We start from the raw sequence: 14512 nt of genomic DNA, 5'->3' as shown, positions 1-14512 counted from the left end.
CTTTGGGGTTCTAACATTTAACTGTCATTCATTCTTTGCGGCAATCCTCTGTTTTCATGGATGTTTGCGAAGAAAAAGAATTTCAAAATGTATATTGTATGCATTTCTCTGACATTAAATGTACCTATTGAATCTCCTCTGGACTCTCTCCAATGACAACACATCCTTTCTGAGATATGGGGCCCAAAACAATTGACAAGACTCCTTGCAGCCTGACTAGTATCTTATAAAGGCTCAGCATTATCACCTTGCTTTTGTATTCTATTCCCCTTGAAATGAATGCCAACATGGCATTTGGCTTTATCACAGACTCAACCTGTAAATTAACCTTCTGTGGGTCTTGCACTAGGACTCCTAAGTCTCTCTGCAACTCTGACACTCGAACCTTCTCCCCATTTAGATAATAGTCCCCAGTATCATTCCTTTGACAAAAATGCATTATCATACATTTCCCAATGCTGTATTCCATCTGCCACTTTTTTGGCATTCTTCCAATTTGTCTAAATCCTGCTGCAATCTCAATCTCAATCTTAGCACTACCCACCCCTCCCCCTATCTTTGTATCATCTGCAAACTTTGCCACAAGCCCATCAATTCCATTATCCAAATCACTGACAGACAATGTGAAAAGTTGCAGTCTTAATACTGACCCCTGAGGATCACCACTAGTCACTGGCAGCCAACCAGAAAAGGCCCCTTTTATTCCCACTCGCTGCCTCCTGCCTGTCAGCCATTCCTCTATCTATGCCAGCATCTTTCCTGTGACACCACAGGAGTTTATCTTGTTAAGCAGCCTCACGTGTGGCACCTTATCAAATGTCTTCTGAAAATACAAGAAAATGACATTCACTGCCTCTCTTTTGTCCACCCTACTTGACACTTCCTTGAAGAACTCTAACAGATCTGTCAGGCAAGATTTCCCTTTACAGAAACCACCCTAACTTTGACTTAATTTATCATTAGTCTCCAAGTAGCCAAAACTTCATCCTTAATAATAGACTCAACCACTGAGGTTAGGCTAACTGGCCTATAATTTTCTTTCTTTTGTCTTCCTCCCTTCTTAAAGAGTAGAGTGACATTTGCAATCTTCCAGTCCCCTGGGACCATGCCAGAATCAAGTGATTCTTGAAAAATCATGACTAATGCATCTGTTATCTCTTCAGCAACTTCTCTCAGGACTCTGGGATGTAGTCCATCTGGTCCAGGTGACTTATTCACCTTAAGATCTTTGAGATGTCTAGCACTTTTTCCCTTTTCAAATAGCAATGGCATTCACTCCTGCTCCCTGACACTCACAGACCTGACACACTGCTAGTGTCCTCCACAGTGAAGACAGATGCAAAGTACCCCTTAAGTTCACCTGCCATTTCTTTGTCCCTCATTACTACCTCACCAGTGGCCCAATATCAACTCTCACTTCCTTGCTTTATACTATTGGCTAGTTTGCCCTCATATTTCATCTTTTCCAGTTTTACAGCTTTTTTAGTTGTCTTTTGTTGGATTTTAAACCCTTCCCAATCATCCCACTCACTTTTCCTACCTTATATTTCCTTTCCTTGGCTTTTATGCAGTCCTTAACTTCCTTCATCAGCCACGGTTGCCTATCACTGCCATATTAGAACTTCATACTCTGTGGGACAGATCTATCCCGCGCCTGGTGAACTATTCCCAGAAACGTCAGCCATCTCTCTCTACCATCATCCCAGCCAGTATCCTCCTCCAATCCAACTGGGCAAGCTCCTCTCTCATGCCTCTGTAACTCCCTTTACTCTATTGTGACACTGATACATATGACTTCTGCTTCTCCCTCTCCAACTGCAGTATGAATTCAATCATATTATAATCACTGTCTCCTAAGGGCTCCTTTACATTAAGCCCCCTAATAAGATCTGGGTTATTACACAACACCCAATCTAAAATAGCCTTTCACAGAGAAGGCTCAAGTACAAGCTGCTCTAAAAAGCCATCTCATAGGCATTTAACAAATTCCCTCTCCTGCGATCCAACACCAACCTGATTTTCCAAACCCCTTGCATATTGAAGTCCCCGATTACAATTGTGTCATTACCTTTATTACATGCCTTTTCCAGCTTTTTTCATGCCTTTTCAATCCCTACCTGACATCTTGGCTATTTGGAGGCCTATGATTCCCATAATATTTTTTAAAAACCCACAATTTAACTCCGCCCACAAAGATTCAACATACTCTGACCCTATGTCACCTCGTTCTAAAGATATAATTCCATCTCTTACCAATAGAGTTCCTCCACTGCTGATGCCTTCCTGCTTGTCCTTTTAATACAAAGCACGTCCTTTGATGTTAAAGCTCCCAACTATGGCCTTCTTTCAGCCACGACTCAGTGATGCCCACGGTCATAGCGACCAATCTCTAAATGTGTCACAAGTCAGTCCTGCATTCTTCACCCTTTTGAATTTTGCCTCTTTGCTATAATTTAACTCTTTACTCTGTTTGCATTTGTACCCAATCATTGGCTTGTCCTTCCTTGCATTCATGTTACACCCATCATCTGCTTGTAAACCTGTTGGCTCATCCTCAGCTCTATCATACTGGTTCCCATCCCCCTGCTGTAATAGTTTAAACCACTCCCAATAACTCTAGTAAACCTGCCCAGAACAATATCGGTCCCCCTTGGATTCAACTGCAACCCGTCCCTTTTGTACAGTCCCAGCTGCCCCAGAAGAGGTCCTAATTATCCGAAAATCTGAATCCTTGCCCCCTACTCCAATTCTTCATCCACACATTTTATTCCTATCCTCACTGTCACGTGGCACAGGTAGTAATCCTGAGATTACTACCCTTGAGGTCCTGCTTCTCAGCTTACTTCTTAACTCCCTGTATTCTTTTTTTCAGGACCTCCTTCCTTTTTCTACCTATGCTGTTGGTACCAATATGTACCATGACTTCAGGCTGTTCTCCCTCCCTTTCCAAGATATTGAGGACACGTTCAGAAAAATCCAAACCCTGGCACCTGAGAGGCAAACTACCATCTATATTACCTTCTCACATCCACAAACTCACCTATCTTTCCCCCTGACCATAGAATCACCCATTACTACTGCTATTCTCTTCAGTTCCCTACCCTTCTGAGCCACAGGGCCAGCCTCAGTGCTAGAGACATGGCTGCTGTTGCTTCCCCCACGTAGATCGTCCCCCCCAACAGTACTCAAAATGGAGTACTTATTGTCGAGGGGGTCAGCCACAGGGGTGCTCTCCACTATCTGACGTTCTCCCTTCCCTCTCCTGACAGTCATCCATTTCTTAGATGCCTGTAGCCCTGGGGTGACAAAGTCCTTGTAGCTCCTGTCTGTCACTGCTTCACCTTCCTGAACGAGCCAAAGGTCATTGAGCTACAGCTCCATTTGCTAACACAGTCTTTAAGGAGCCTCACCTCGATGCACCTGGTACAGATGTGGCCATTGCGGAGACTGGAAGTCTCATGGAAATCCCACATCTGACACCCAGAGCAGAATGCTGGCTCCTTAGACCTACCCCCTATTCTCTCAAGAGAGAATCCTTTGACAAAGTCCAAATACAAAGAAAACCCTTATATTACCATGCTGTTAGTGACCTCATGATAAAGCAGCTACAGTATCCAAAACCAGATAATTAACTGATTATCTGAAATGCTTGAGCAGGACATCAGAAGATTTCAGAATCGGACACCGCCTTTCTGCAGGGAAAGGAGAATGACACAAAGAACAAAAAAACATGCAAATCAATATTTACATGATCTAATTAAGCGCGTATCAACTTTTCAACTGATCCAATTAATTGGTTTTTGTTGTTGCTTTTACCAATGTACATATACTTCTAAAGAAAAAACAAGACTATACCGTGATTGTTCCTCTTCCTGCAGGGCATTTATTTTTCAGCAAGAGAGGTCTGGTCAGTTTTCTGCTGGAGACAATCTGTCAAAAACAGATCAATTGCATGTACTCAGTTTCCAAATGAAATAGTAACAGGAAGCCTCAACAGAGATACACACTGAATTGTTGGAAGAGAATGAAAAATAAAGCAAATAGCAGCAACATGCAGCAAACAAAATTACATAGAAGTGACAAGTTAACAAGTTTTTGATGAAAGTTAAAAAGTACAAGGAGAACCTTCTCCAAACAGTAAATATTACTTCCAATTTCGAAATTGCAGTTGGCATTCAGTATTGATGCAGTCAAATTTTACGAAGTTCCATATTCAAATTTTGCAAACAAATAGAAAAGTGGCTTGCATATCTGTATTAAAAACCTTCAACTATATACAAATTCTGGATCCACAAAGCAAGGTCTCCTTGGATCTCATGCCTCATTACATTCTGAATGAGCCTTGCATGGAGAACCTGGTCAAGTGCCTTACTGAAATCCGTTACAATATATCCACTGCTCTATCTTCAATGTGTTTTGTTACATCTTCAAAGAATTCAATCAGACTTGTAAAGCACAATCTGCCCTTGACAAAGCCATGCTGACTATCCCTAATCAGATTATGTCTCTCCAAATGCTCATAGATCCTGCCTCTCAGGATCTTCTCCAACAACTTGCCCACCACTGAGGTAAGACTCACTGGTCTATAATTTCCTGGGTTATCCATTCTCCCTTTCTTGAACAAAGGGACAGCATTTGCAACTATCCAATCCTCCAGTACTTCTCCCATCTCAACTGATGATGCAAAGATTATCGTCAGAGGCTCAGCAATCTCCTCCCACGCTTCTCACAGTAGCCTAGGTTATATCTTGTCCTGTCCTGGCAACCTATCTAACTTAATGCTTTTCAAAAGCTCCAGTACATCCTCTTTCTTAATGTCTATATGTTCAAGTGTCAGTTCACACTAAGTCATCCCCACAATTGGCAAGGTCCTTTTTCCTGGTGAATACTGAAGCAAAGTATTTATTAAGTACCTCTCACTCCATGCACACGTTTCCACTATCGCACCTGATTTGTCCTATTCTCACACTGCTCATCGCTTGCTCTTCACAACCTTAGGGTTTTTCTTGATCCTGCTCTCCATGGCCTTCTCACCCCTTTTGCTCTCCTAATTTCATTCTTAAGCTCCTTCCTGGCAACCTTGGAATTTTCTAGAACTCTATCAGTACCCAGTTTCTTGAAGCTTTCGTTAGCTTTTCTTAACTACATATTCCACATCCTTTGTACACCAGGGTTCTTTTACCCTACCATCCTTTCCCTGCCTCAATGGAACATACCTATGCAGAACTCCATGTAAATGTTCCCTGAACATTTGCCACATTTCTGCCTTGCATTTGCCTGTGAAAATTTGCTCCAAAGTTCCTGATTAATAGTGTCATATTTCCCCCTACCCCAATTAAATGTTTTCCCAAATTGTCTACTACTACCCCTCTCCAGCGCTATGGTGAATGGGATAGAGTTGTGGTCACTATCTCTAAAATGCTCTCCCACTGAGAGATCTGACACCTGACCAGGTTCATTTCCTAGTACCAGATCAAGTACAGCCTCTCTTCTAGTTGGCCTATCTATACATTTCATCAGGAAACCTTCCTGAACACACCTAACAAACTCCACCCCATTTAAACCCCTTGCTCTAAGGAGATGCCAATCAACATTAGGAAAGTTAAAATCTCCCATCACAACAACCCTATTATTATTGCACCATTCCAGAATCTGCCTCCCTATCTGCTCTGCAATATCCCTGTTCCTATTGGGGGGGCGGGGGGGGGGGGGTCTAAAAAAAAAAACCCCAGAGTTATTGCTTCTTTCCTGTTTTTGACTTCCACCTACACTGATTCAGTAGACCATGACTTCCTCCTCTTCTACAGCCATGACATTATCCCTAATTAGCAATGCCACCCAACCCCTATTGGGTAGGCTGGTGGCTCAGTGACATCAGCGCCGGACTCCAGAACGGAGGATCCTGGGTTTGAATCCAATCGGGCTGTTCCAGAGTACACTTTCCATCCATGCTGGGTTGAGTATTGAGCTCACAACTCAACCTTGTAAAATAAAGAAAATACTGCGAAATGTCTGTGTGAGGAGTGGCGTGCCAGTCTTTCGTCCAAACCTTGTAAGGCATGAAAATGCCCGACGCTGGCCTCTCAGGCTTGAGTCGATGTCATCATCATCCCCAAACCTCTTTTGTCTTCCTCTCTGTTCTTTTTGAAACATCTAAAGCCTGGCACACTCAGCAGCCATTCCTGTTCCTGAGACATCCAAGTCTCTGTAATGGCCACAACACCATAGTTCCATGTATTGATCCACGCTCTAAGCTCATCCGCCTTGTTTATGACACTCGTTGCATTAAAACAGATGCATCTCAAACCATCAGGGTGAGTGCATCTTTGCTCTAACATCTGCCTATCCTTCCTCACAAACTCCCTACACTTGTGCTTTAACATTCCCACCCTTAGCCTCTTCCCTTCGGTTCCCACTCCCCTGCAAATCTAGTTTAAACCCTCCCCAATATCATTAGCAAACCTACCCCCAGGATATTGGCCACCTCAGATTCAAGTTTCACTGCAACCTTTACTTTAATAACAAGTTGCCTTTTTAATTTGTTAATAACCATATAACCATATAACAATCACAGCACGGAAACAGGCCATTCCGGCCCTCCTAGTCCGTGCCGAACTCTTAATCTCACCTAGTCCCACCTACCCGCACTCAGCCCATAACCCTCCACTCCTTTCCTGTCCATATACCTATCCAATTTTACCTTAAATGACACAACTGAACTGGCCTCTACTACTTCTACAGGAAGCTCATTCCACACAGCTATCACTCTCTGAGTAAAGAAATACCCCCTCGTGTTTCCCTTAAACTTTTGCCCCCTAACTCTCAAATCATGTCCTCTCGTTTGAATCTCCCCTACTCTCAATGGAAACAACCTATTCACGTCAACTCTATCTATCCCTCTCAACATTTTAAATACCTCGATCAAATCCCCCCTCAACCTTCTACGCTCCAATGAATAGAGACCTAACTTGTTCAACCTTTCTCTGTAACTTAAGTGCTGAAACCCAGGTAACATCCTAGTAAATTGTCTCTGCACTCTCTCTAATTTATTGATATCTTTCCTATAATTCGGTGACCAGAACTGTACACAATATTCCAAATTTAGCCTTACCAAATAAATTGGCCTTACCAATAAATTGTTAATTAATTTAATTTTTGTTGTAATTGTATTGTTTCCCCCATATCTCCTCCTCACTGATCATCAACAAAAGGTGCATCTCAAGGCCATGTACTTAGTGTTCCATTCAATCTTCTTTACACCCACAATTGTGTAGCTACGGCCAGCTCCAATACCATCTGTAAATTTACCAACGATGCCACTGTTGGCTGAATCATGGATGATGGAGAATCAGCATGCAAGAATGAGCTGCAATAAGAGGATAGTGGGCACAGCCCACGCCACCACTGACAGGAAAGCTGCCTCAAGGATCTAACATCTAACAGCAAGGATCCCCACAATCCAGGTCACGTCCACATCTCACTGCTACAGTCAGGCAAGAGGTGCATATGCCTCAAGTCCCACTACACCAGGTACAGTAACAATTGAACCATCAGAACCCTGCAGTACCGTAATCCTAATCATAACCTTACTTCAGGAAGGTAAACGGAGGGACCACTAACTGCATCACCATGGACAACTCAGTTTTGCACAGCCTCCTTCACTGTCGTGTACGATTTATATTGTGTTGTCTGAACCCAAGTGCTTGTGATGCCGCTGTAGGAAAATGTTTGTTGTACCTATACCTCACTCTATTTGCGCACTTGACAATAAACTCACATTGTCATAGAGGCATTTCTGGGTCACAAGTGGAAAACTATAATTCTAGTATGAAAAAGGTAAATCAGCAATATCCTTTATAAGTCTGGACATCAGACTTTTAATGGCTATTTAAAGTTTATGAACCCCACAAAGCTGGATCTGAAGTACCTCGATGTCAATTAGAGTTTATTGTCAATTGCCCGATAATTGATCCAACAGTCCAATTGCAGTACATAGTCCAACTATTCAAAAATTTCACTTGATTTAATTTCAGTGTGTGATGCATCACGATCTTGACTGATCAAAATGTAATGGTTGCATTTCAATAGATATAAAAGAGTAACTTTTGCAATGCATGTAATACAAAAAGCTTTCATAGTTGGAACTGAAATAATATGCATACTGCTAAAACAAACATAATCCTCTTCATGTGACCATTTCTGGTTAAATGGAACAAGACAATGTTGATTTCAAATAGTTTTCTTAATGCAGCATTCCATAATACCACATGGATATTTCTAGTGATCAAAATAAATAATGAAAGCATTATTGATACTAACCTGTCCTAGAGTGCATTCCAGTTCCCCCAGGAAATCATCATCACTCAAATCTATGGTTTTGTTGTCAATATCATAAATTCCAAATTTCAGTTTCTGAACTTGCTCAAAGTAGTAATCAATCAGGAACTTCTTAGCAAACTTGGGAGTGAGGCAGTTTTGTATTCTTTCCGTGCGATCAATCTAGAGAAAAACAAAATGTTATTATTAAAGCTATTAGAGAACAAATACAAGGCATGCTAACCACATATTCTAGAGCAAATGTGCATTGCCCAGTAGCAGCTGGATGTACAATACAAAGCACCTCAGCGAATTGATATTGCTCTCTCATTGTTTCACTCCTCAAGTACTATTACAGATGTGACCGTATATTAAAAGTATCTATCTTCTCCAAAAGTTGAATAGCAATAGTAATACTGACTTCAATTTCAAACCAAAAACATACAGAGGACCACTTTTTGTGAGTTCAAATCATTAAACATTATGCATTAAACAGTATAGTAACATATAGTAAGCAGACCGTCAGGACCACAGACATATTTTTAATTTCTAGTAGATTTCCATGTTATATTCAAACTCAGTTTACTGACCAAAAGAGAACTAAAAAGTATTGTTGATGTTAATTGTGTAAACAGAGGTAATGGAAAGTAATTGCCTGATATAATATGTTTGAAAATAAATTATATTCCACTAAGAAGAGGACATAAATATAGAAGGTAAATCAATGAACAAGTTAGCAAAAGTTCTTCAAATAAAGAATAAAAGATGCCATTGTTCGAACATTCTTGCATGTGTAAAATAACATTATCCAACCAAAGAAAAATTACTTACTTCAACCCACTGACCTCCACTAGTGTTAAGGAGTAGTGCACATAATGGATCCGATTTGGAAGTAACATCCTTATCCAACAAGTTGTCACAGCTGATGGTTAGTTCAACTTTAGTCACACAATCTGCCATCTGCTGTCCTGCGCACTAAACAGCACAGATTGCATTGAGTGAGCCATTGAAAGTGTACAAACAGGTACAATTGAAAGTCATAACATGAAGAAAATTTGTTTAAAAACTCCAGACCATATCTTGGGTAAAAAAAAAGCATTTTATCTTATTGTATTTAGGTTTACCTGGTCACAAGAAAATTAAAGCTTTGCTACCAGCAATTAAATAATCACAGAACAATTTTATGTTTTGTTGATCTCAAAATTCAGTTGCCGGATTTTAGAAGTGTTGAAAGTAATTATGTGTATATAAGCAACAATCAATAACTTGGCCAGACTACTGCATCCACTCAGACCTTGTGACAAACAAGGTGCACCTTGTCCAGTCTGGGTATCAACTTAGTCTCTCAATGTGAGGAAACAAACGTCCCTTCATCATTAATTTCATGCAATTGTTAAGCTAGATCAGAAAGATCAACATATATTCACTAACCACTTGAACCAATCAGTAATTTACTGTGCTCAAGTTCGTATAATCCTCTGTAATCAATTAACATCTCTTGTCGCATTAACAGCTAACCCCATTCACACCTGGCCCACTATTTCCATGGAAACAGAAGCAACACTGGAACATAGTGTGCTGAACAGTTATTCTTCACAGCATGATCCATTCATTTGCCATTGCTAATCAGCAAAATAATTAAGAAATCTTATGGTGGAAGGAGACATATTCTCCATCATATTAACTGTTATGTCCCAGAATCAATTGACTGCATTTCAGACAAGTGTTAAAACATTTTTAAAATATTGTTAGTTTATAGCACAGTATGCATGTTAAACCTTCTGATAAAATTTACCATACTAATAATGAAAACATGCCCAGCTTAGTAACCTACCTTGTTATGCACAAATATACATGTGTCATCAGACTTCACTCAGTGGTAAATGTATCTGGAATTAGCCTAACAGTGCCACCAGATTGTGAAATGTAATAAACCAGAAAGTAAAGCAAGACACCAGAATACCCTTCAAGAGGGTGAACCCTTGCAAAGAGTCATGCCCCAATGGCACACCTGGCAAGATACTGAAAACTCATGCCAACCAACTGGCTGGAGCTTTCCAGGGTATCTATCTGCAATCTGTCAGTGCTGCAGTCAGAGGTTCTCACAAGGTGAACTGCCTCAATGAATATTAACCTGGTGGTATTCACATCTATTATAATGAAGTTCTTTGAGAGGTTGGTCATAGCTAAAATTGACTCCTGCTTGGGCAAGAACCAGGACCCACTGCAATTTGCCTACCGCCACAACAGGTCTAGAGCAGACACAATCTCACTGGTTTTGGAAGCCCCTAAGCAATGATAAAACAAATGTCAGGCTTCTGTTTATCAATTATGCCATCATCAACTCATTGCTAATCAAAAAGCTTCAAACCCTGGGCCTACTGTATCCCTGACGTCCGCATTGGGGGATAACAGTGTGGTTATGTAATGACAATCAATACAGGCACATCTCAAGATTGCATACAGAGTCCACTGTTCTACTCTCTTTATGCCCATGGCTAGATACGGTACAAACACCATCTATAAATTGCCAATGACTCCACTATTGCTGGCAACAAGGAGCCTTATATGAGCGAGATTGATCAGGTGGTTGAGTGGTGTCACAACAACCTCATAGCAAGACCAACAAATTGTGGACTTTAGGGAAGTAAAGTCAGGAAAACATAAACCAGTCCTCACTGAGGGGTCAACAGTCGAAAGGGTGAGCAGCTTTAAGATCTGGGACATCAACATCTCGGAGGATCTATCCTGGGCCTTACTCATTGATGAAGTCACACAGGAGGCACGCCAGTAACGCTACTTCATTAGGAGTTTACTGAGATTTGGTACGTCACCAAAGTCTGTTGCAGATTTCTACAGATGTATGATGGAGAGCATCTTGACTGGTTACATCACAGCAAGACATGGAGGCTTCAATACACAGGATCAAAAGAGGCTGCTTTGAGTTGGAGACTCTACTAGCTCATAACCGCAATAGACTGAAACCTTTGATCTCAACTCAAGGAGGCATCAAGCCAATGAGCAAAGATGGGGAGCCAGTAACAGCTCCTTAGGGGAGAAGTGCAAGAGCCTGTAGGCCCACACGAAAAAAGTTTCAAGAACAATTTCTTCCCCACCACCGTCAGATTTCTGAACAGTCCATGAACACTATTTGTCTATTACACTGTTTATTTCTGCAACAGTAATTGTTATGACTTGCTTGCACTGTATTGCTGCTGCAAAACAAGTTTCACAACATAGGTCAGTGGTAATACAGCTGGTTCTCAATCTGTGCTTGTGCTGGAAATTAGAAAATATGAAAAGTGTTACATTAGCGTCACATGTGACATAGCAGGCAATAATTTGTAACAACAAACTTTTAGGATGAGCTTGAAAGGTGATTTTAATAAAGTATTGCAACAGTTCAGGCAACTTAAATGTAATTTTAAATGCACTGTAATGCAGCTGTATAACTGCACAAAATGATAATTTCCAAAAAATTATCATTAAAATGAATGCCACAAATCTCATACTAACATCACTTCCCTTCTGGACCATCTACCAAATGCAAGCATTTCATGGATTATAGGCAGTCCCCGGGTTATGAACAAGTTCCGTTCCTGAGTCCCTCTTTAGGTCGGATTTGTACGCAAGTCGGAACAAGTACATCCGGTATTATTTAGTGTCAGTTAGTCAAACGTTTGTCTTAGTATATATTTTACCTTTCTATGCATATAAAACACAAGAAACATATGTATTTCAATAATTAAACCACTGCGCTGCTTAGTAATAATTGTAGATTTCATCGGGGCAGGGCCTTTCACACGCTCCATTATTCTCACTTTATCCTTTGAAATTGTTCCAATCGTTGACCGACTGTAGCCTAACGTTTTTCTAATGACCGACGGTGTTTCACCTCTTTCTGATTGCTTTATTATTTCCATGTTATTTTCAATTGCGATCACTTCCTGTCAATGGAACAGAAACACTGCGGGCGGCGGGTCCCAACCTCTGCCGGCTCCCGAGGTCCGCTGGGTCCTAAGGACCACCGCACTGAGACAGGTTAAATTGGACAAGTGGGGGCTGTGCTGGGTTTGGGTATTTGATCCTCCACAACATGCCGCATGGGTATTTAAACTGGAGGTGGCAGTGTTTTTTTTACGAGGTCGAGTTGCGAGCTCGACATCAATCCGGCACGATGGTACGGGAGTCACTGGATCGACATCAACCTGGCACGGGAGCGGTCTTTCACTGGATCGAACTCGGGAACCTCTGTTCTCGAGCCCGGTGCTGATCTCACTGCGCCACCAGCCGACTGGAACCCGGGGGGGGGGGGGTGGGGTGGTCAGGGTGAATCTTACTAAGATAAATTTAAGCCAAATACAAAGTTCCACACTCAACACAGTGTCAATGGCAATGACTTAAAATGGCGGATAGCGTTGCAATCCAACTTAAAATGGCGGATGGCATTCTCCTTCCTCAGTTCATAATGTTACAAACCCTGTAACTGGGTCACTTACCAGCAAAGATGGAGAGGTCCGTTGAAGTCTGATACTATTTTTAACAGTATTTATTAGTAAAAAGACACAAAAATAATATCAATGCAAACATACAGATAATATACATCGTCAATACTAAATCTGAAAGTACGGGTATAATAATAATCAATGAGAAATAAGCTCTATCGTTGTCTAGGGGATAACGTATTGTCCGATGGAAATATAAAAGTCACTCAGTTCATGCAGGCTTCAGCCTTTGGTTTGCTGGCTTCAGCTGGGTTTACAATTGTTGGAGAGAGAGAGATTTTGAGAAAAGAAACTTGCCAGCTTTCCTTGATCTGATCTGATCCGTATTCGTCCTTTAGCGAGGCCGTTCCGTGGAGGACTTGTCATCCAGGCAAGGATGGACACACACACACACAAAGTCCCCACCAGTCTCATACGTTTCTCCTGGTGTGTCTGAAGGGGTTGTTCCCCAGACCCTCTTTTATCCTTAGTCACGGGGTCTCAGATGTCAATCAGGTTGGGATGATGCAATCCCTCAACCAGCCCACTCAGGGCATCCCCTGAGGGCTTCAATGAATAGTACAGTACTCAATACACAATTCCGTCTCCAAGAGACAATGGCCGTTATCCATGGCTTTGTCTTGCTGAGGGGCCAGGACACATTCCAAAACCTTGAGGATTCTCTCTCATTTCCTGGGTCCAAGACCCGAATTAATAGTGATCTTGCGATTCTCAAGAAGGAGGGGGCGACTTTGTACCCTTCGGCCCCTCAGAGTTGTGGCACATTCGTAACACCCTCTTCCTTCAAAGCTTTTTTGCCATCGGTAAAAATGAATTAATACAGAGTCTTACAGGAGTTCAGAATCTAACACAATACAAAAGAGTTTTTTTTTCACTACAGCGTAATACAGTTATACATTCCATTCAGCATCTAAACAGCTAACGATTACATTGTCACTTCCTTTAATATCTTAACATCTTGTACCTTAATAAATTCTTGTAGCATCAGACTCCAATTTAATAACAACCTATTTTTATTCCTTTTCTTCAGCAAACAAAAACTAAAGAGTTGTGATCTTAGCTTACGTGTATTACTACAAAAGTTCATGCAAATACTAATCTTTATGTTACTTTCAAACTTAACAGTCAATCTTCCATTGGGTTGTCTTTATTATTCACATGCTTTGTCGAAATCCCTTAAAACTGGATCCTGTTATTTAAAATGGCATCCCGTCAACCCTCGCCCCGTTTCCAGTTAAGCTTGTGCACCAGTGTGGAATAGGCTTTCGCCTGCTCCTTTCATAGGAGTTATTTTATCAACAATGTGTTCCAAACTTAGACCGTTTTCCGAATTTCCACACAATTCTTTAATTTTAAGCAAGTTGTTGGTTTTATCTTCAGGACCCTTCATGTTATTAGTTTTCAGTTTAAACTCTTGGTCCAAACAGCATTTCAAATTCTGCCTTTTCACACCACACTCTTGAATAACAATAGCATGTGGGGCACCTTTACATTCCAAATCAACCTGTAATTGATTCGCAGGCACCGTGTTACCAAGCCATTGTCTCTGCAGCCTGGTTGCTGCTTCTGACATCAATCCAGACTTTAAATTTTCTTCATTCAATTTAGGAACTACACTTTTCCCTTTTCCTTCAATAATAATATTCACCTCACCACCTTTTATCTCCTCACTAACTTTTAACACACCTTCG

General features: G+C 41.2%; 1 protein-coding gene across 3 annotated transcripts in view; it reads right to left on the bottom strand.

The window, feature by feature from the left end:
- Positions 1 to 14512, bottom strand: part of cpne3 (copine III) — a 70072-nt gene that overhangs the window by 35067 nt on the left and 20493 nt on the right. For 2 of the 3 annotated variants that reach the window (XM_073044345.1, XM_073044363.1), the window contains exons 2-4: positions 9148 to 9291; positions 8320 to 8499; positions 3856 to 3930 (exon numbers count right to left, since the gene is read on the bottom strand). In XM_073044345.1, coding sequence (XP_072900446.1) covers positions 3856 to 3930; positions 8320 to 8499; positions 9148 to 9276 — 384 coding nt within the window. In that variant the 5' untranslated portion in view covers positions 9277 to 9291. The remainder of the gene's footprint in view (positions 1 to 3855; positions 3931 to 8319; positions 8500 to 9147; positions 9292 to 14512) is intronic. The other variant, XM_073044354.1, reaches the window with a different exon arrangement.

The sequence above is a fragment of the Hemitrygon akajei genome, chromosome 1 (assembly GCF_048418815.1).
Source record: "Hemitrygon akajei chromosome 1, sHemAka1.3, whole genome shotgun sequence".
NCBI lineage: Eukaryota > Metazoa > Chordata > Chondrichthyes > Myliobatiformes > Dasyatidae > Hemitrygon > Hemitrygon akajei.
The sequence above is the reverse complement of the archived record's forward strand: the minus strand, read 5'-3'. Positions and strand labels throughout refer to the sequence as shown.